This window comes from Bos grunniens, chromosome 29, assembly GCF_055505025.1.
Source record: "Bos grunniens cultivar Pamir isolate PY7600 chromosome 29, Bosgru_T2T1.0, whole genome shotgun sequence".
Classification (NCBI taxonomy): domain Eukaryota; kingdom Metazoa; phylum Chordata; class Mammalia; order Artiodactyla; family Bovidae; genus Bos; species Bos grunniens.
This window is the reverse complement of record NC_141193.1, coordinates 22,711,449-22,734,419: the sequence shown is the minus strand read 5'-3', so window position 1 is coordinate 22,734,419 and position 22,971 is coordinate 22,711,449. Positions and strand designations below refer to the sequence as shown.

Genomic DNA, 22,971 nt, shown 5'->3' with positions numbered 1-22,971 from the left:
TCATAGTAGTCTCTGCTTTTATTAAAATGATTTCTGCATCTATTTGCCCAATGAAACTGTAAATTCCTAGGCTCTCTGGAATGGTTTGTGCGTGTGCACATGCGTGTGTGCTCAATCACTCAGTCATATCTGACTCTTAGTGACCCAATGGACTGTAGCCCGCCAGTCTCCTCTGTCCATGGAATTTTCCAGGCAAGAATACTGAAGTGGATTGCCATTTCCTACTCCAGGGGGTCTTTCTGACCCAGGGATCGAACCTGAGTCTCTTGCGTCTCCTGCATTGGCAGGCGGATTCTTATCACTGAGCCACCTGAGAACCCAACGTGTGTATGCGCACATAAGCACATGTATTGAAAATCAGATCATTTCTCCAAGAAGTTGGTAGGGGGCAGTACAGAAGATAGGTTTGTCTGTGGCGTGCCTGAGTTACGGATAGGTTGGTGTTAGAGTCCCAAGCCAGGAGACTCATTATCTCCAAAGCTTCTTTCATCTCCCTTGCTGTTTTACACCCAGAGAAGCCAGGGTGTGGGATTGAGGAGGCACAAAACCAAGATTTCCCCACCCCTCCAAGCCCCACCATAATCCCGACTGGGGATTATAAAGGATGCCTGACTGGCCCACGCCAACAAGACGTCCCATAAGCAGTGGCTCGTTGCCCTCCATCTAATGTACTGAATGCCGTGGGAGCTCCAAAGTCATGCAGGCTTTGGGGGCTGGGGGGCAGGGGCCAGGCAGGAGGCACACAGAATGAAGAAATACATTCAACACGAATGCCTGAATTCACTGAGCTGCTTCCCACGGTGGCTGGGCATTCTCCCCTCCTCCTGCCCCAGAGGCGTTCTGGCCCTCAGCTCCCCCCTCCCTGTCCTTTGAAAGCCCCAGGCCCCTCCTGCAGACCCTGTCCTGCCCTCTGGTTCTCCTACCTGTCTGGATCAGAAGCAGGTAGACAAAAGGAGCGAGGCGCAGCGCACTGAAGGCTCTGGACGGGGCTTCCCTTTCTCTCTTCATTTTGGGTGGCGTTCTCCAGCTCTGGTGCAGACAATTAGCATGATTTCTCCACTCTGGGCACGTCCCTTTGTACCACTCGGAGTTTCTCTGCCCGGACACAACCCTGCCAAGTTCCCTCTGAATACACAGAGCTCTGTGTGTTGCTGGACTTGTTCTTTCCTCTCTTTCAGACCTGGCATTTTCTAGTTTCAAAGCCCTGCATCCCGGGTTGGGAAGAGGGTATCTGCTTGGAAGACCATCTCCAGCACAGCTTCCAGTCTGAGGGGTCCCAGCAGTTTCTTCACCTGCCTGAGCTGAACCCCACTGCCAGGGGGAGATGAGAATTTGGGCTCAGGGAGGGACCTTGTGTGTCCCAGCAAGCCCTGTCTCCACCTCTTGCTCCTCGTTCCTGCGAGGGAGGGTGCATGCCAGGGACACACCTCCAATAAACTCTGAAAAGGCAGGGAGAGGAGTTTTTTGGAAGCTTGGAATGAGAGATTTCAGAAACGGCTGGGGACGCGGAAAACCCCTCTTCTACCCCAAAACAAGAAGATTGGAAAATGGCTTGAATTGTATTATTATCATAACTGTCAAGTTTGGGTTTCTCCCTCCTATCATAGAATCTTGTAGATGCTGGGGATCTTTTTCCAGTAGCTACTCTGCTCAATCCCCAGCCTCCAGTCCATTTTCTAGAACATGTCAGAGCAAAGATGATGGTAATACCCCAAGACCTTGGGGTTCGGCCACCAGCTGCAGCCCAGCCGTCTCCTCAAGTCTTGAAGTGTGATGAAGAAAAGCAGCCCAGCCCTGCCCTGCACCCCCATTACCATGTCCACAGCTTCTCCTGCGGGTCGCCAGTGGAATGCTTGCTCGCTCACTGTGTGATCTGGGGCAGACAGCCATTCAACCTTGTTAATTCTCCAATTTCACATCTGTAAACGGGGTGGAGGGGGGCAGTAGCTTCCTTGTAGAAACTGTTGAGAGGACTGATGAAGATTTAGTACAGTGGAGTGCCTAGAACATTCTTTGTTGGAGAGGTGATATGCGTATGTTTGTGTGTGTGTGTGCATCTCGGTCACCTCAGTCGTGTCTGACTCTTCGAAACGCTATGGACTTGTAGCCTGCCAGGCTCCTCTGTCCGTGGGATTCTCCAGGCAAGAATACTGGAGTGGGTTGCCGTGCCTTCCTCCAGGGGATCTTCCAGACTCAGGGATCGAACCCGCATCTCTTGAGTCTCCTGCGTTGGAGGGCGGGTTCTTTACCACCAGCAACACCTGAGAAGCCCTGGAGAGGTGATAATTTAAACCTAAAAGAAAAATCTTCTTCTAATTCCTTTAGGGATTTTTATGCCTTGGTGAGACCAAACTTTACAACTCCTCCTCTCAGCTGTCTCTAACACTGGAACTCTGGTCGTAATTTTATAAGTGTGGAAGTTATCTTTCAAAGTGTTCTTTTTACATACTAGAGAAAGCCTGTGTAAGCCAGGTTTCTATTTTTTAAAAATTTTTATCAGAGTATAGCTGCTTTACAATGCTGTGTTAGTTTTTATTGTACAGCAAAGAGAATCACTGACATGTATACATATATCTCCTCTTTTGGGGATTTCCTTCCCATCTAGATCACCACAGAGCATTGAGTAGGGCTCCTTGTGCTCTACAGTAGGTTCTCATTAGTTATCTATTTCATACACAGTATCAACTCGGAGAAGGCAATGGCACCCCACTCCAGTACTCTTGCCTGGAAAATCCGATGGGTGGAGGACCCTGGTAGGCTCCAGTCCATGGGGTCACTAAGAATCGGACACGACTGAGCGACTTCACTTTCACTTTTCACTTTCATGCATTGGAGAAGGAAATGGCAACCCACTCCAGTATTCTTGCCTGGAGAATCCCAGGGACAGAGGAGCCTGGTGGGCTGCCATCTATGGGCTGTCACACAGAGTCGGACATGACTGAAGTGACTTAGCAGCAGCAGTATCAAGTCAGGTTTCTAGAACTTAAGATTTAGTGCATGGTCCGTCTGAGCTGAAAGATGGGGGAAAAGAGATGGACAGCATTGGTTTTGGACGTCACAGAGGAACTCCAAAAAATATTCTGAAATGCATAAATGAGATTTTTTTTTTTCCTTTTGCATCTCTATGATTGCAACTTCTTCCTAGACAGCTTATGGCACTTGTCTGCCTCTGGTAGAGTTAGTGGAGCTTCAGCAGGAATACAATGAAAAAGCAAAAGGCAATATTCAGCTTCTGACATTTAAAACAGTATGTTAGAGTCAGTAGCAAGATGAAAGGCTTGAAAGCCAGTCTCTGTAAGGAACTGAAGGATATTTTAATTTCTTTTATCTGTTCCTTCGATGTATCATGGAGAGCAGGTTGTGGACCGGATCATAGTGTTCTATAGTGTAGAAATGGCCTCTTTTGCTTGTGATGATTAGACCTGGAGGCTTATAGTCTGAGGTAAAAGGATATGAGGGGCTTCCAGGTGGCTCAGTGGTAAAGAACTCTCCTGCCAACACAGAGAGTTCCCCTCTCCAACCTCCAGGGGAAGTTTCCCTGGAGGAAGGCATGGCAACTCACTCCAGTATTCTTGCCTGAAGAATCCCATGGACAGAGAAGCCTGGCAAACTACATGAGGTCCATAGGGTCGCAAACAGTCGGACAAGACTGAAGCAACTTAGCACAAAAGAATATGACGTTCAGGAAATAGAAAGCCTGCAGTCTGCCGTTTTCAGCCTGAAGGATTATGGGAAGAGAACTGTGACAGAAGACAGAAGCAGGAAATAAGTTCTCCCCCCAACCCTCACCCCAGGGATGAACCTCAGGCTCCTTACCCCCACACAGAATACACGAGTGCTCCCAAAGAGCCGCACACTTCCTGAGGGGACCCAGAAGTGCTGGAGAGAAAGAACCAGCAGAAGGAAGAACAGGGAGGGAAGGGGCCGCACTAGGTACCTGAGGCCAGGCCACCAACTGCCCCTCAGACCAGGGAGCAACCGAGACTCGAGCAGAGACCAGTGGGAGTCCTGAAAGCCACACAGGTCCCCAGGCACTGTCTCCTCTGCTGTCACAAGGAGTCCTAGGCCCCACCAGCTGCTGTAGGAGACAGATGGGCTCCAGGCTAGACATTGACAACTGGCCTCCTATCCGCATTTCATGGGGCACAAAGAAGTGGGCTTCAGGCTGGATACTTACAGCTCTTTAGCATTTCTTGAGACAAGAGATAGGTGGGCTCCAGTTGAGGCATTTACAGTCAGCCTCCTGTTTGCCCTCCGAAATGGAAGCAACAAAAGAAACAAGGTAAATAGCAAATGTTTGTCTTTTATAAACACCTTAAGGTAATAGTCACAGCAAAAGTCAAGGTAATAGTCATGGCAAGGACAAAGAGAGGCAAAACCCTGTTTTAATAAATGATGAAGGGATCTCCGTGTCCCCCTCTTTTGAGACAAGTGAGACACTACAAATGCACCGAAAGGTTCTTTGTGGGTCAAAAGTCAAGAGACAATGCCAGGCCGTAATGAGTCTTGCTCCTCCCAGAAGCCTTCACTTGGATATCCATCTTGGCTGAGGGCGGTGTGCACACCCAGGGGAGTGTCCCAGGGTAGGTCAGGTGTAGAAAAATAAACCAGATAATTGGCCTGAAGGAAGACAAAGACCCAGAAGAACTGCCTGATATAAATGACTTAACTGCCCGCCTCTTTACTTCACTCCTCCTCACCAGAGGGGATGCCCGCACCCTTCCTCTCTGGGTGTGCATCTCCGTCTTGTTTCTGTCTTAACTAATCAAACCGTTTCTCTGTGTGCTCTCCAACTTGTTGTTGTGCTGTGTCTCTAATAATAAACTTTGTACCTGCCTCCATGATACATACATTTTCCAGTGGGGGCAAAGATCCAGGAAAAAATAGCTTCTAGCCTGAAGCCCTTGCTGGTCTGGTAGCTAGGATTCCTGGTTCTCATCCAGGCTACCCAGGTTCAATTCCTGGGCAAGGAATTAAGATCTCACTTCACGAAACCACTCACTGCTGCTTCGCCAAGATCACAGCTACGCTCACCCTAAACCTTCTCAGAGAGGAGCTGGGTTGGGGGTGGAAACTGAAAAGATTGATTGATCCAAGCAGAGGCTAAGCTACGGAGACACGGGTTCGATCACTGGGTCGGGAAGATACCTGGAGGAGAAAATGGCAACCCTCTCCAGTATTCTTGCCTGGGAAATCCCGTGGATAGAGGAGCCTGGCAGGCTACAGTCTATAAGGTCACAAAGAGCCAGACATGACTGAACGACTGACACACACACACACAGCCCTACAGAACCTCATATCATCTGCTTCTGGGCTCTTCTCTCCTCAAGAACACAGAAGGACAGTGTCATCGGCCTCTGAAGCCCTACTGTGTTATACAGGCTGGGGCACATAGTAGGTACTCAGCAGACAGTTGCTGAACACTGAATGGGAGAGAACCTGTCGGGGTGGGGGAGCTGGATAGAGTAAGGGGCAGCTGTGCGTGTGGGGGCTGGACCAGAGGAGTGACAGCGAGGAGGGCACCAAATAGCAACTACAGAGAACAGAGCAGGGTGTGAACACACAGGAGGCATTCCTTGGTGAATTCCCAGAAATAACTGGAATGCACTTTGAGCGCGGCCACTGATCTACTAGGCAACTGGGTCACAGAGACATAGGTAACAGCCCAGGCAACTTGGTCTCGTACACGACACGTGTCGGTGATCTCACTTGCCCTGGCTGACCTTGTTTTAACCTCCCACCTGCCCTGTTTTAACCTCCCGGGCATCCCCTGGGTTTTTCCCTGCGGGTGTGTCTGTTCCAGCTAATTGTTGATGAGTCAGGCTGAGGTTTTGTGTTTTATTGGTAGGGATATCCTGATTATAAATATTACATGTCTTTAACTTTGAAAGTATATTTGTACTGGTCAATCAGCATGTCCCTCTTTGGGATCAGAAAATATGGTTACTGTGGCCATCTCCTCATTAGCCTGGGAGACCTCTTCAGGGCCCGGGCTGTAGCTCTTTATTCTTATGGGTCTCCTCCCAGGACCCAGTTCTGAGAGCTGCATAACGTGGCTGTTAAACAATGGTGGAGACACACCTCTTGACCGACGGCAGCCAAGGCCCATGCCCCTTCCTCCTCTGAGCACTTGAGTAGACGCATTTCCATGGGCATCTTCCTCTCCTGAGCTGCTCAACCCAGTCCTCTGGCCCTTCTGTTGCCCATGGTGGCTTCAGGCCACTCTTATTCGGCACTTATTCTGGGATTCTGACCCTACCCCGCCCCTGCCACCCTCCACCCAACACTCATGGCAGCCCTGGCCTGCTGTTCTCAGGCCCTGTCCTGAGCAACCAGCGGTCCTGCAGCTTGGAATAGAAACCCTCCCCCAACACACACACACACACACACACACACACACACACACACACACACACCTCCCTGCTGGCTTAAACTCAGAAGTGTTCCGTTCTCCAGAATGGGAGGCACTGTTTTTGACTGAGTCACCACCTTATACAGACCTCTGTGAATTGCGGAGAAAAAAATCAAGCTGACTGGAGAATTTATAAAATGATCTCTGCCCTTGAAGAACTGAAGATCTAGCAGGAGTGGCAGAACAATCACAGAGCGACAGACTCACACACTGCAAGAGACACTTAGGAGGACCTTGTCTCACGTCTTCATTTCTCAGATGAGGGATTAAGGGACAGAGACGTTAAGGAATTTTCCCAGAGTTAACCTGCTACTTAACAACAGATCTGGGACTCCTAAAGTTACTTAACAGTACAGGCAAAAAGAGATAAAACACACACACACAAATCATGTATAAATAAGCACCAATTTTAATAACCCTACCGTTAGATTTAGGAATGTCCCCACCTACTTGGCCTGTTTTATTTTTTATTTTTTTGTCTCCAGGATCCAGGAAGAATGCTCTGGCACTGTTACTGCTAGTGGGTTCAGTCCTTACTAATACCGTAACATCACTGGTGATTTTATAGTTAGTGTCTTCCCCCTCCTTTCCTCATTCACTTCCTACTATTAATTGAGTCATTTCTGTCTCCTCCACTAACTTGTAATTAATCTTTGGTAGCAGAATGGAAAAAAAAAAAAAAACCTTTAACAAATGGCACCTAAATTCTTCTTGCAGAGAAGACACTTCTTCTTGTCTTTAGCAAGAAAAATATCTGGATATGCCACAAGGAATGGAATGCAAGGTCTTAAGCCTAGGGAGTCAAGGCATAAAAAGATAAACTGCTGTGTAACAGAAACAGACAGGAATTTGGGGATGGGGAAAGAGCAGAGAGGGAGAATCAAAGAATGAGGTGGGGGAGGGAGCAACCAGGGGTGGGGAGTTGAAGAAAACTGAAGAACAGTTTGGGGACTTTCCTGGTGGCCCTGTGGCTAAGACTTCATGCTCCTAATGAAAGGTGCCCAGGTTCGATCTCTGGTCAGGGAATTAGATCCCACATGCTGCAATTAAACATCCTACAGGAGACAACTAAGATCCAGCGTAGCCAAATAAATTAATACAATAACAAAATAAAATACATTTAAAAAAGAGAAGCTGACATTGTTATACTATAAAACTCTTTCTCCTCTGTCTTCATCAAAACTCTCAGAAAAGTTTACTATACACAGTTGGAGTATGTGTGTGTGTGCTTCTAGCTAATAAATATGGCAAAGGTGATGGAACAGCCACTCCCTTGATTAGGTTATGTTATCTAAGCCTCTGACTTAGCACATTAGAGACAGATGGTTTTGCTGACTTTGAAGAAGTCAGCTTCCCTGTTGTGAAACAGCCTAATGGCAAGGGAATGCTAGGGGCCTCTAGTAGCCAAGAGCTACCCTCAGTTAATAGTTGGCAAGAAAATAGGAACCTCAGTCCCACAGCTGCAAGTAACCACATTATTCCAATGACTATCTGAGCTTGGGAGAGGACCTCGAGCTTCAGAAGGGAACGCAGACCAGCCGACATCTTAATTGAAGTCTGATGAAAACTTGAGCAGAAAACCCAGCTAAGCTGTACCTGACCCACAGAAACTAAAAAAATTAATGTATGTTATTTTAAGCCACTAAATTTGTGGCAATTTGTTACACAGCATAGAAAACTAATACAGGTGTGTGTGTGTGTTTATATACTGAGCCAAGGACTGAGTTCCTGGTCCGGATCGCCACTGTGGGTAGGAAGCGGCACATGTAGAACAGTGAAATGATCTCTGAACTGATTAAATCAGCTGAAGCAGAAGTTCTGAGTCAGCGGTGGTCCTGAGAACGTAGCCTTCAGAAATGTCGAGAAATATCGGTGTCTTAGCCTCCCCCACAGGCAAACACTGAGTCAAGAAGTTAAATTTCAAGGGCCTTCCTTGGTGGTCCAGTGGCTAAGACTCTGCACGCCCGATGCAGGAGGCCCAGGTTTGATCCCTGGTCAGGGAACTAGATTCCACATGCCACAAGTAAGACCCAGTATAGGGAAGTTAATTTTTTTTAAGTTAAATATGGATATTTTATTTGAAAATTGATCCCAGAAAACCAGGTAGGATATTGGAGGAATGAGACAGGCAAAGTGAAGGAAGCTAGGGAAGGCTGCACATCAAGCAGATTACTACTGCGGGCAGCTAGAGCTTAATCCTGTGGGAAATAATGAAGAACAAGCCCCAGAGTTATCACACCCAAGGAGCATTTATCCACTGTAATGTTTATCCACCACCTGCCATCAGATCTGGGCTGAGGGCTGCTTCTGATGGGTAAGGAGAAATTAATTCCCCAGACTTCTGGGTGACCCTCTCAGACAGGCATACCGTCCAAGCCTTCTGCCCTTCTCTAACTGCTCTCAAAGTGTGTGTGTAAGCTACTCCTCCTGTCAGGCACTCTCTATCTATTTGTTCATTTAATCCTCCCAGTATCTTCTTCTCAGCAGATATCACCACCCCATTTTACAGACAAGAAAGACTAAAACTTCAAGAAGTCAGCAACTTGCCAAGGTTATATAGTGGCAGTTGTTACTAAGTGGCAGTTGTTTTGTTTAGTTGCTAAGTCCCTTTTGCAACCGCATGGACTATAGCGTGCCTCCCCCCAGCCCCTTGACCAGGCTCCTCTGTCCATGGGATTTCCCAGGCAAGAATACTGGAGTGGGTTGCCAGTTCCTGAGGGCAGGACAAATTGAGAAAGTAGCATTGCCATATATACACTGTCATGCGTAAAATAGAAAGCTAGTGGGAAGCTACTGTATAACATGGGGAACCTAGCCTGGCACCCTGTGATGACCTAGAAGGTTGGAATGGTGGTGGGAGGCTCAAGAGGAAGGAGATATGTATATAGTTATGACTGATACATCTTGAGGTATGGCAGAGACCATAGCATTGTGAAGCAATAATTATCCAATTAAAAATAAAAAGAACTTGGATTAGAAACACAAGTTGGTCACCAATAAAGTTCAGGCTTCTGACCACCTGTCTGAGTCATCAGTCAGAAGTCCACCTCCTGGTCTAACCTTTGCTCCCAGGACCTACCCTCTGACTAAGCTCCAGGATGTAATGTGGACCTCTCTGCCCACTCCTGGTGCCCTCTCTTCTGGCTGAAGCTATTTTTGATTCTTGCTTCCATAAACCTGTATGTGAATGGTGCCAAGGTTGTCCCTACCATCAGTTCAATTTGCCAGAGTGGAGGGAGTAGGAGGACCGGAGAGTCTGTGGAGCTGAGGCACGTTGCCTGGGAAACGAAGAATTTGTGTGAGGCTTTGTGTGGGGAGGAGGCAGCGCTCCGCTGCTCCAGCAACCACGGAACAAGAGACAGATTAGCTGGCCAGCTCTCTCTGGAACAAAACAAGCTTTCTGTGGGCCTGGACAGTGAGGGACGGCCCTCCCCAAGGACTTTTTTTTCTTCTCCTTTTTCTTTTTAAAGCTCTCCAACTCTGGCTCACTTCTGAGAAACATCAAAAAGAAATGGAGATAGGGCGGGTGGGTGTCAAAAACTCCCTTGCCCTTCCTGGGGCCTGCATACTGCAGGTTGGTTTTGCTGCCTGCAGATGTCTGTAACTGTGAGGATTAACCCGGAAGAAAAGCATCCTATAGGGATGTGTGTGTGTGTTAGTCGCTCAGTCGTGCTTGACTCTTTGTGACTCCATGGACTATAGCCCGCCAGTCTTCTCTGTCCACAGGATTCTCCAGGCAAGAATACTGGGGTAGGGGTTGCCATTTCCTTCTCCAGGGCATCTTCCCGACCCAGAGATTGAACCCAGTTCTCCTGCATTGTGGGCAGATTCTTTACCGTCTGTGCCCCCAGGGGAGCCCTCTGCAGAGATGGAGTGTCTCAAAAAGACACGGGGCATATTAGGAGAAATGTGTGATTCTGGGAGAGCATGGGGTCCTGGGGTAGATTTCCATAAGGCTGGGAGGAGGAGCTCCCAGTTCCAAACTGGAATACTGAAAAGCATCCAAGTGTTTTATGCTGAGAGTCAATATTTGATTTCTGAATAGAATTCCTGCCCCCTCAGAAGCTGAGAGGAACTCAGGCTTGAGTCCACAGCTGATGAACGTGCCCTGTTCAGCAACTCTCCAGAGGAACAAAGAGGAGCAATTCACTGGCATTACAGCATGGAGAGATCCAGCTTTCACTGGCCTATTTAAGATGTGGCAAGGACATTCTAGAAAACATCTCTGGATTTCTGTTCATGTAAAGCTTCAGGAAGATCCCCTGGAGAAAGAAACAGCAAGCCACTCCAGCATTTTTGCTTGAGAAATCCCATGGACAGAAGAGCCTGGTGGGCTGCAGTCCATGGGGTCATAAGAGTCAGATATGACTGAGCCCACTAATCAACAACAACAAAGTTTCAGTGCTCAAACAAAAGGAGGTTGAAAAATCATGGGGAAGCCACAGATTACCCTCAATTGGTCAAAGGCTTCATTGTTTCTCTCCTAGATGCTCAAATGGTGTCCTCCCACCAATGGTATCTGGGAAAGTGTTTGCTCCCATCCTCCCTTCCCTGCCCTCCTCCCAGAGAGGGAGGCTCGTTAATGGAAGTCAACTGCCTACTGTGTGAAAGGCACTCTGTGTTCCAGACTTTAGTAAGAGGAGTGGGATGTGGGGAAGGGGACCGGTTCGAAAGTAACAGAAAACACAATCCTTGCGGAGGTATTTAACCCTACCTGGGAACGTGGCATCTATTAATAAATCTACAATGCCGTTAATAATGCAGCTCTACTGCCCTTACAGTTTGTCTTTTATTATTTTTTTAAGGTTATTTTTATTTACAAGTTTGGAAAAAGGTACACTTTTTACATGGGTACTTGTGCAAAATTAGAAGTGATAAAGGCACACAAATTGACAATGGGACAAAGGGACATTTGCAAGCCTTGTCTGCACTGCTACTTAAAGGTACTTTTTATCTAAAAGTATAAATACCCACAGGAAGATCGCAGTGACTTTAAGGTTCTTTACTACGGAAAGGGACGAAGAAACTGAAGCATGCAGCATAGACTGAGGATTTGAGGGGAAAATAGTTTACCACTGATATGTGCCTTTCCTTGGGCTAATTAAAACTTAAAAAAAAAAAAAAGCCACCCCAAACAAAGAGGGATTACACACTTATCTAGAATAGAACTGCTTCTTTAAAAAGATTAAAGGATCCCCAACTTTCCCTACCTTAAAAACTAATGATTGTTTCCATTCCTCTGCCAAACTGTCTTTTAGAATATTGTCTTATTCTAACAACTCTGTGTGGCAAGAATTTTTTTTCCCAAGGAGGGACACGAAGCTCAGAGAAGTTAAGAAACTGGCTCAAAGTCACATAGGTTATGTCAACATAGAGTATACTTAGCCCATGCTTCTTGTTCTAGTGTTCACACCCTACACTCCTGAAAGAGGTTGCTTTCAGTCAAGCCCAGAAGTAAAAAATGGGTAGAAAAAACGATGTCTCTGAGACAAGGTATGAAACAAGGAAGGATAAAGGCAAGCAACAGGAACTTATGAAAAAAAAAAAAAAAACAGATTTAGCAAGAGAATGATTGAGTCCCCTGTGGTGACTCTGAGGACACTTAAGACAATGAATTTATGATACATGGGATTCAACGTAGGGAGAGACAAGGTTTCTTTTCTTTATATAAGTATATTTATTTATTTGACTGTGCCTGATCTTAGTTGTGGCACTCAAGATCTTCGATCTTTGTTGCAGTATGCAGAATTTTTTAGTTTAGTTGTAGGATCTAGTTCCCTGACCAGGGATAGAACCCAGGCCCCCTGCATTGGAAACCTGGCGTCTTAAGCACTCGACAGCCAGGGAAGTTCCCTATAAAAGATCCTTGAAATTCCTCTTTTGAAATTGTTTTTAGACCCTTCAATATATTTTTTAAAGTATCTCTTAAGATTGCAATTTTTGTATTTTGGTGCTAAGTCACTTCAGTCATGTCCGACTCTTTGCAACTCTATGGACTGTAGCCTGCCAGGCTCCTCTGTCCATGGGATTTTCCAGACCAGAATACTAGAGTGGATTGCCATGCCCTCCTCCAGGGGATCTTCCCGACCCAGGGATCAAACCTGTGTCTCTTATGTCTCCTGCATTGGCAGGTGGGTTCTTTACCACTAGTATTTAGGAGTACATTTTCTAAAAAAGCCAAAATATGGTGAATAATATAGGCAACACTTTATTGACAGATAAAATCATTTTGACCCAAACTGGCTTTGTGTTAAGGCGAAGTCTCTCATCTTAGTGAAGCTTCTTCGACTACAAATAGTCATCCCAGGGAAGTTCCCATCAGAGGCAAAGCATGCCACATGGGTCTAGAATTGCAGCGCTTATACACTGGAACCAATTTTTGTAGGCAGCTCTGAATCTTTCTGCTTATCCACTCCATTCTCTTACCTTTACCAATAGCCTCCCTCTATTTTGCTCACCTAGGGGCTGTCTATGTTACAAACAACATAAAACCTAATGCAAACTGGCATTCATATAAGGGACTTTATTGGCTCACATTCGCTCACAGTCTAGAGGTGGGATAACCTTGAGAGTTAGCTTAATCCACAGGCTCAGAAGTGACAACAGTGAATAGGAAGGACTTTAAATTGTGGTTAGACCATCTCTTTGAAATATTGCCAGTCTCTTTGATGAATAAGAAAAGAATAATGATGATGCTAGTGATAAAGAACATACATGTCTGCTGATACAGGAGGCATAAGAGATGGAGGTTTGATCCCTGGGTTGGAAGATCCCCTGGAGGAGGGCATGGCAACCCACTCTAGTATTCTAGCCTGGAGAATCCCATGGACAGAGGAGCCTGGTGGGGCTACAGTCCATAGGGTTGCAAAGAGTTGGACAAGGCTGAAGCAACTTAGCACATACACACAAGGACTATCTATGGATTTTACACTGGGAGTAACATGGCCTGAAAGCTGTTCGTGCCTTGGTCCCTGAGGCGTAACAACACTCAGAGGGGGTTGTAGTTGGGTTCTCCAGGAAGAAGACTCTGAAACGAAGTTTCAAGTTCAGGATTTTATCAGGGACTGGATATTGACACCTGTTGAAGGGAGGAGGAGGAAATAGGAGGAGGCAGAAGGATCGATTGAACTGTGATTCAGGCTGGACAGCCTCAGCCAAGTCCATGGGGAGCTCTGAAGCTGAAATGATGGCTCATCGGAATTGCTCCAGGTTAGGCAGAAACACCCACACCTTATGTATCCAGAGAAAAACATGATCGAAAAGGATATATGTGTCCCAATATTCATTTCAGTAGTGTTTACAGTAGCCAAGACATGGAAGCAATCTAAGTGTCCGTTGACAGAGGAATGGATAAAGCAGACGTGGTACATGTATACACAATGGCATATTACTCAGCCACTAAAAAGAGTGAGATTAATGCCATTTGCAGCAACATGGATGGACCTAGAGAGTGTCATACTGAGTGAAGCAAGTCGGACAGAAGAGGAAAATACCATATGACGTCACTTATATGTGGAATGGAAATAGAAATGATACAAATGAACTTACTTACAAAACAAAAAGAGACTCACAGACTTAGGAAACAATTTAGGGTTGCTGCGGGGAAGGGATAGTTAGGAAGTCTAGGATGGACATGTCCACACTGCTATATTTAAAATAGACAACCAGTATGGACCTACTGTATAGCACAGGGAACTCGGCTCAATGTTATGTGGCAGCCTGGATGGGAGGGGAGTTTTGGGGAGGGTGTATACACGTATATGCATGGCTGAGTCCCTTCGCTGTTCACCCGAAACCATCACAACATTGGTAATCAGCTATACCTCAATCCAAAATAAAAAGTTTAAACAATAATAATAATAATAGACAAAAACCATCTTGTCTTTACATTCCCAGACCCATCGATCTTGGGATGAGTCTCCTCAGAGAGAGAGCAAGGCTGCTCTCTGAAGCTGATGTTCCTTAAGGAGCCGACAGCTCAAGGGGTTACAACGCTCTCAGAAGCTGGGCCATCAAGTCCTTCCTTGATTCGGGATCTGGGAAGTGCATCTCTATGTCCATGTGAGATGAGTATTTGGTAATATGGAGGACAATGAAGTTCTTGTGTTAATATATTTTTTAATCACCTACGAAGAGAAAGGGGAAAATGCGTCTTCATCTTTGATAAATTTAGAGAATTTTTTGCAAAGATGAGTACAGCAGATGCTCTTGACACAAGCGGGCTTAATCGGAACACTCTGTAATTGATGCCATTTACAAGGAAACACTGCTTGTAAAAAACTTGGTTGGCACAAACAAGCAGAAGGACCCTTGCCAATGACTTCAGTTAGAAAGTTTATTTTGAGACTGATACCAAGCAGGGCCTTGTGGGGCTCCTGGGCACAGAGCCTTTCTGTGTCTCCCATTTCCTTGATCACAGGAAACAGCCTTCATTCAACCTTCATGACCTTCCCTGAGTTCCAGTGGGCAAATTCAAACAGTTGTTAATTAGGGAAGGGAGGGGACGCAAGACCAAGTAGAAACAGTCAAGAGCAGCCTTGGGGCAAGGTCCTCTTTCCCCATCAAAGGATACACACGACAATATCTTTGAGGTAGTTTGTAGATATGGAAACCCCTTCCAGGTGGGAGAAGTTATGATATGCTCCCCTTAAGCATGTTGACCCCAGACCATTTGGACCTGAAGGCTGATGATGTTGACACCTACTTAGCTCTCCACCAACCCATCAGAAGAAAGTCAGGAGCTGACATTTACTATTAAACTTGTCACTGTCTTCCCCAAGGGGGGACACACGGTTTTGAGGGCATTAGCCCACTGTGGCCCCCTTTGCCTGGCAAAGCAATCAAGCTACTCTTTTCTGCTTCCCCCAAAACTCTGTCCAAGATTTAATTCAGCACCAGTGTACAGAGGAGTTGTTTTTGGCATCAAGAGGTAGGCAAAGAGGAGGAGGAACAGAGAAGACTTGGAGGAAACAGCCCAGAACATTGGATGCTAACCCTAGGGAATCCTGCTCAAGTGTGGGGAAGAGACTGGAAATGGGTGACGACACAGCAGTCGAGCATCCAGGTCCCTAGAGCAGGGAACAGGCAATTTTCCCACTTAAGGAAAAGTTCTCCTTAGGACAGACCCTTGGGACAAACAGGTGACCACGTTTTCCAGTGTGTTACAGGTCGGGGGGAGGGTCAGTCAGCCACAAACAGATTAGCGGCAACCAAGCAGCACATTTCATAGTTCTGTGTGGGGTGGACCCCTGCCAAGGATCCAGTGACTCGGGCTCTGTGCGCTGATGGCCAGGGATTCCCCAGCCACACACATCAGAGAGCATCCCCCCGAGGAGCAGTGATTGAAGCAGGGCCGCAACACTCTGGTGCCAGCAGCACCGGTTCTTTTAAGTTCTTGAAGAAGACAGACATTTCCAAGCAAACAGTTCCCTTGCTGAGAAAACCAACTCTGGCCACGAAAGATAAGCCTTGTGAAAACGTCAGCAAATGGGAGCTGGGCTCAAGATGAGATCTCTCTGGAAATGCAAGAATATAGATTTATAAGAAGCCACTGGCACAGAAGCTAGTGGGAGGCACAGACCTGAGTGAGCAGGTTAGAGGAGCTACCTGATAACACTTCTTCCTAGTGTTGGGGTGTGTGTGTGTGTGTGTGTGTGTGTGTGTGTGTGTAGGTGCATCTCCCTCTGGCCCTCTCCAGCAGTAGCTGTTTTCTGTTTCTCACCACCCTGGGTGGATGTGGGGTGTGTTTTCTTTTTTTTTTTTTTTCCCCTTTCTTTTTTTAAAATTAATTATAAAAAATTTACACTACTTTCTAAAATTGGAGGATAATTGCCCTACAATGTTGGGTTTCCTTCTTGTTACTTGATTACTCAGTGCTATCTAGAAACCATTTGTTTTTTAATTCTATTATTTATAAAAATGGAGCTCCTTTTTCTCTGCTTCGCCCTTCGCTTTGACTCTGATATTAGGCTATGCCACGCACTAATTTGCCAGCTACACTCATTCACCAACCTCCAGGTCTTTAACTGGAATTCCCTGCAGACTGTTGCTCCTGGCTCTCACCAACACTATTCTGGTCATGGATCTTGGTGATTTCAATAACCTCAGGAATAATCCATTCAGTGCTCTTACCCTCATTTCTCTGACCTCTTCTTCTGCAGCAATTTTGTTCTTCTACTTGAGCACTCTCTCCCTTGGTCATACCATAGACTTTGACAGTACCAATATTGCGGTTTCAAGCATCTTGAGGTCACCACCTATTTTTAAAAATAGGTATTTATTTGGCTGCATCAGGTCTTTGTGGTGGCATGTGAGATCTTTAGTTGTGACCCACGAACTCTTAGTTATGGCATGTGGGACCTAGTTCCCTGACCAGGGATGGAACCTGGGCCCCCTACATTGGGAGCTGGGAATCTTAGCCACTGGACCACCAGGGAAGTCCCTCAACCACCTCTTATTTTTTCGGTGCATCTCGTTCTAACAAACCTTAGACCCACCACTGGACCCTACAAGGTCTTGATCCTGACAACTTTACCAGGTCCCTTATCTATTTAGTAGCTTCCCTTGTGGCTCCTATGGTAAAGAATTTGCATGCAATGCAAGAGACCCGAGTTTGAACCCTGGATTGGGAAAATCCCCTGAAGAAGGGAATGGCAATCCACTCCAGTATTCTTGCCTGGAGAATTCTATGGACAGAGGAGCCTGACAGGCTACAGCCAATGGGATCGCAAAGAGTTGGACATGAGTGAGCGACTAAGCACACAAAACAAATATGGGAAAGGGTGACAAGTAGGTAAGATGATTTTTAATCACGCAGTCATGTCTGACTCTTTGCAATCCCATGGACTGTAGCCTTCTAGGCTCCTCTGTCCATCGGGATTCTCAGGCAAGAATACTGGAGCAGTTTGCCCTGCCCTCCTTCAGGGGATCTTCCCTACCCAGGGATTGAACCCAGGTCTCCCGCATTGCAAGTGGATTCTTTACCATCTGAGCCACCAGGGAAGTTTCAATTCCATGGTCAGTCATTTAATTACTCCTTTGTACTCATCTTTAACTCTTTTGCACCTTTCTTGCTTGTGAGTAATAGTTTAGTAAAACCTCAACCCTGGTTAAAATTAAAACCCCCGTCTATGATTATGCCTGTAACCATGCAACTGAAGGAAAAGCCTCAAACATGCTGACTAGTCTCACTTTAAATCCATAATCATGAACCTCACATGGGTCCTTAACGCCGTCTGGCAACTGTACATGTTTCTAGTTCATACTTCTACTCTTCTGGACAACTATTTTATACCTTTTCAAATGTCCAGCATCTCTTTTTTTTCTATTTTATTCATTGATGAACTTGCTTTCTATTTGTAATAGTTATTACAAATAGTTTGTAACCAGTTACCTCAGTATCTAGCATCTTGAAACAACAAATATTATCTCACAAAGTTTCTGGCTGGATACTCTAGCTCAGGGTCTCTTATGAGATTGCAGTCAAGTTGTTGGTCAAGACTACAGTCTATGAAGACTTGACTGGGGCTGGAGGATCCACTTCCGAGATCATTCACCAGGTTACTGGCAAGAGCCTTCAGTTCACTGCCACGTGGTCCTTTTTATATGACTTCTCATGACATAAATGGCTTCCCCCAGAGCAAACGTTGGGAACGAGTGAGAATCACAGCAAGAGCGAGAGATGGAGAGAATGAGAGTACATGGTGGAGAGAAACACAGCATTTTTTTATAACCTAATTTCTAGTGACGTGTCATATACTGTTGGTCACACAGAACAATTTGACACAGTGTGTACAGTGTGAAAGGGGACTACACATGGTGTGAATACCAGGAGGTGGGGCTTATAAGAGTCAGCTAACAAAAATACTACTTTACAGAGAAAACAGAGCAATCAGAAAAGAACTTCCACAAGCTCCCACTGCCACATTAGCCAGTTACCAGTATATATTCTATTTCACTGCTAGTGTTACAATGAACTCTCTCTCCTGCTATCTAAGGCCAATCCCTCCAACTGTTCACTAGATCCATTCCCTCTTGTTCATTACATCCTGTTCCCTCTTACCCACTTAAGGACACAGATACAAAAATTCCCCCATCTCTCTCCTGCATTGTCAGTTTTCTTTTGCTTACTGGATAGTTAGCATCAACAGTACACATGGACTGCAATATTAAAGAAAAGAATCCTATGATCCTATCTTTCAGATACACATTTTCTCTGTGTCACTTTACAATTCAACTCATTGTAAGAGTTGTCTAAAATGGCTGTCTCCAATTTTTCCTCCCTCTCTAGGTCTACCCAACAGAGCCTTTTGATCTCAAGCTACCCCCAAAACACTGCTCTCATAAAAGTTATCTATGACCTCCATGTTGTTCAATCCAACAGTTAAATTTCAGTCATCATCTTATTTGACCTATCAGAATTTAACACAGGTCAAATTCCTCTTCAATAAAACATTTTCTTCAAGGTATTACACACTCCTGGTTTTCTTCCTAGGCTGACTGGCTGATCCTTCCAATCTCTTTGCATTCCCCTCTTCTTCCCAGCCTGTTTAATGTGAGGAAGCCCCAGGGCTCAGGTTCTCAGCCAGGCAGGGAGGCACTCACTCTGGAGCAATTGTACTTGCTGTTCACTTTGCCTGGAACTTTTAGAAAGCTCTGCAGTGAAAATCGGCTTGTTCCACTAGTCCATGGAAATTTGTATTGGAGTCTTTGCTCAAAATTATTTCAGTGAAGCCTTCTCTGGTCATCCTATCTAAAATTCCATCTCCTCTACCCTCTGACACACTTTTTATCCTCGTCCTCAGCTTTATTGACTATGCCAAAGCCTTTGACTGTGTGGATCACAATAAACTGTGGAAAATTCTTCAAGAGATGGGAATACCAGACCACCTGATCTGCCTCTTGAGAAATTTGTATGCAGGTCAGGAAGCAACAGTTAGAACTGGACATGGAACAACAGACTGGTTCCAAATAGGAAAAGGACTTCGTCAAGGCTGTATATTGTCACCCTGTTTATTTAACTTATATGCAGAGTACATCATGAGAAACGCTGGACTGGAAGAAACACAAGCTGGAATCAAGATTGCCGGAAGAAATATCAATCACCTCAGATATGCAGATGACACCACCCTTATGGCAGAAAGTGAAGAGGAACTCAAAAGCCTCTTGATGAAAGTGAAAGTAGAGAGTGAAAAAGTTGGCTTAAAGCTCAACATTCAGAAAATAAAGATTATGGCATCCGGTCCCACCACTTCTTGGGAAATAGATGGGGAAACAGTGGAAACAGTGTCAGACTTTATTTTTCTGGGCTCCAAAATCACTGCAGATGGTGACTGCAGCCATGAAATTAAAAGACGCTTACTCCTTGGAAGGAAAGTTATGACCAATCTAGATAGCATATTCAAGAGCAGAGACATTACTTTGCCAACAAAGGTCCGTCTAGTCAAGGCTATGGTTTTTCCTGTGGTCATGTATGGATGTGAGAGTTGGACTGTGAAGAAGGCTGAGCGCCGAAGAATTGATGCTTTTGAACTGTGGTGTTGGAGAAGACTCTGGAGAGTCCCTTGGACTGCAAGGAGATCCAACCAGTCCATTCTGAAGGAGATCAGCCCTGGGATTTCTTTGGAAGGAATGATGCTAAAGCTGAAACTCCAGTACTTTGGCCACCTGATGCGAAGAGTTGACTCATTGGAAAAGACTGATGCTGGGAGGGATTGGGGGCAGGAGGAGAAGGAGACAGCAGAGGATGAGATGGCTGGATGGCATCACTGACTCGATGGACGTGAGTCTGAGTGAACACCGGGAGTTGGTGATCGACAGGGAGGCCTGGCGTGCTGCGATTCATGGGGTCGCAAAGAGTCGGACACGACTGAGCGACTTATCTGATCTGATCTCAGCTTTTAATCTACAATGCTCATCACTCAGACACATTTGTTTACTTATTCATGAGTCTGTTTTGTTATTTCTCGTCACTTCCATGAACAAGAGATATTTATATGTTTTGTTCACTACTATACATTTCCAGTGCCTAAAACAGTAGGTATATAAAAATCTCTCAATTATAAGTTACACGAAAGAATGAATGGGTGTCTCACAGGGATAATGAAGTGTCCCTGGGTTATACTAAAGCTTGGAGCAGACAGGGAGACCACTCAGGAGGCTACCATACTTATGCATAAGAACATGTATGAAATAGCACTACTAATGTAAGGAGGTGTACAAAGGATCAGCATGATTTACAAGTGGCTTGAAAGTGTTAGTTGCTGAGTCGTGTCCAACTCTTTGGGACCCCATGGACTGTAGGCCGCCAGGTTCCTCTGTCCATGGGACTTTCCAGGCAAGAATACTGGGGTGGGTGCCATTTCCTTCTCCAAGGGATCTTCCTGAAGGGATCGAAGCTTGGTCTCTTGCACTACAGGCAGATTCTTCATGGTCTGAGCTGAAGCTTAGTTCATTCCTCAAGGAAGCCCTGCGAGGCCCGCCTTTGCCCATCCTTTTCCTGTGCTTCCTTCAATTAGGCCCCTGGCCAGCTCAGTTATGGGCTTCTCTGATGGCTCAATGGTAAAGAAGCCGCCTGCCAAGGAGGACACCCGGTCCGATCCCCCCTGTCGGGAAGATCCCCTGGAGAAGGAAATGTCAACCCACTCCAGTACTCTTGCCTAGGGAATCCCACGGACAGAGGAGCCTAGCGGGCTACAGTCCATGAGATCGCAAAAGAGTCAGACACGACTTAGCAACAACACGCTCAGTCAACCAGCTTTTCAGCCCGACGTACTCCTTTTCCGGAAGATGCCGGACGTTCCCGGCGCTGGGATATTCGAAGCACTGCCGGCAGACCTACATTTCTGATGGCCGGTTTCCCAGCCGCCGGGTGGACCCACCCAGGCCGCACCCATTCCACCAGCATTCACAAGTCCCGCCCCCTCAGCGAGACGAAGCGGAGGTGACGCACATCTGGAGCGCTAAACTCCGCCCCTCACGCTTTCCCAGTCCCTGGGAGATGACGCAAGCCCGGTAGAGGCGGCTACGAGGCCGCCGAGGGGCGGGGCGGGGCAGCGCGGCGCGGCCTTCTCCAAAGCGGCGGTTTACTGGCGGTAGTTACCTTAGTATCCACGTTAGCTTGAGGTGTGGCCAGCTGCGATCGATACTACTAGGCCGGTGCAGTCTCAGCCAGAGTGTGACCCCGAGGCCGGAGAAACAGGATTTTCTCTGGTCCGGGACTCCCCGGCGTTCAGCGCTGTCCCCATAACCGGATACCAATTATTTGAACTTCAGACCCAGGTTCCCACCCCGCACCCTCCCAGTCCCGTCGCCCTCCCGCTGCTACGCTCTTTTCTTCCTTTCCCATGTCGCTGCGCCACCAATGGCACAGTTTCCTTCTCAGTCAGGTTATTTGTCCCCCGCTCTCTTCCGTGTTGCTTTTCGAGGGCGATCTTGAAACATTTCCTGCCTTTATAACACTTCTTTTGTATCTTCCCTTTCCCCTTCTTTTCCCCCTTCCTTCCTTCGCCAGAATCTTTGTCAGACTAGGGTCTCCTGCAAGGCTTCACTCATTTTCAGAAGTCTGTGGCACAGCTGTTAGGGAATTGAGTTTTTAAGGCGGTCATTTGAAGATTTTGAGCTTTTCCTCTCTCCTAACCAGGAGTCACAGATGCCAAGAAGTATGGCCCCCCTCAAGAAGCCTCGAAATACCTCAAAGTTGCCCCTGGCTTTAAACCCCTTGAAGAGCAAGAATGTGTTGGCAGTGCTGGCTGAGAGGAACCAGGCTATAGTACCCGTCGGGGCCTGGGTGGAGCCTGCCCCGCCAGATAGTTCAGAAGTCCCGGCAGCTGTGAGTGTCAGTTTGATGCCTATGTGGTGCGGTTTCTTCTCCCATCTTTCTTTTTGTTAGCCTTCCCTAATTCCTTGTGCTCGGATAAGCAGTCTGGGGTTGCCGTTTGTATTCCGTCATAAATAGTTATGTTTTTGCTTTACGGTTATTGAACGAATATGTAGTTGTTAATTAAATTATCATACAAAGATGTTTAGTTGTTTCTAAAATGTGGTACACTCTTAATCTTTGGTTTACGCTTGAAAGCCACAATTTGGAACCAGTCATGCACTTCAGGAAAATGTTTGGTAATCTCAAGGTGAGGGCAAAAGAAGGCAGACACACAATGGGAGTTAAGGAAAGAGGCGCCGGTGGCTTCAGTTTGTCTGGTCTTAAGTTAACTTGAGTCACTTGTCCAGACTTTATATATATATATATCTCCTTTGGAATTGTGTTACCTAATTGTTCATTGATACTTGTACATTCTACTCTCTGGTACATATGTTCTAGAATAGTTTATGGGACAGATTTCTTGGAACTCATATAATTTTAATTGGAATTTAAATTCACTTGATTTTGAGAATTTAGAGACTGTGAAATAATTTGAGGCACCCCTCAGAATTAGAATTTGGTATCACTGTGTTAGAAGTAGGGATAGACAGGAGGTATGATGGGTTTATTTAATTTGGAGATTCCTTATGACTTCACTTTCACTTTTTACTTTCATGCATTGGAGAAGGAAATGGTAACC

General features: G+C 46.1%; 2 protein-coding genes across 38 annotated transcripts in view; one reads left to right on the top strand and one right to left on the bottom strand.

The window, feature by feature from the left end:
* The window catches only part of HEPACAM (hepatic and glial cell adhesion molecule), a 37,722-nt gene extending 16,071 nt beyond the window's left edge, over window positions 1–21,651 (bottom strand). For 2 of the 3 annotated variants that reach the window (XM_086382970.1, XM_086382971.1), the window contains exon 1: window positions 924–1,975. In XM_086382970.1, the coding sequence (XP_086239096.1) occupies window positions 924–1,008 (85 nt within the window). In that variant the 5' untranslated portion in view covers window positions 1,009–1,975. Of the gene's footprint in view, window positions 1–923; window positions 1,976–21,512 lie in introns of those variants that run through there. The other variant, XM_086382972.1, reaches the window with a different exon arrangement.
* The window catches only part of CCDC15 (coiled-coil domain containing 15), a 49,300-nt gene continuing 47,788 nt past the window's right edge, over window positions 21,460–22,971 (top strand). For 14 of the 35 annotated variants that reach the window (XR_015157303.1, XR_015157304.1, XR_015157300.1 and 11 more), the window contains exons 1-2: window positions 21,460–21,691; window positions 22,053–22,241. Coding sequence is in view for 19 of the 35 variants with exons in the window: in XM_086382968.1 (XP_086239094.1) it covers window positions 22,062–22,241 (180 nt within the window). In the remaining 16 variants the exon portion in view is untranslated. Of the gene's footprint in view, window positions 21,692–21,722; window positions 21,799–22,052; window positions 22,242–22,971 lie in introns of those variants that run through there. The other 21 variants (XR_015157302.1, XR_015157301.1, XR_015157299.1 and 18 more) reach the window with 3 other exon arrangements.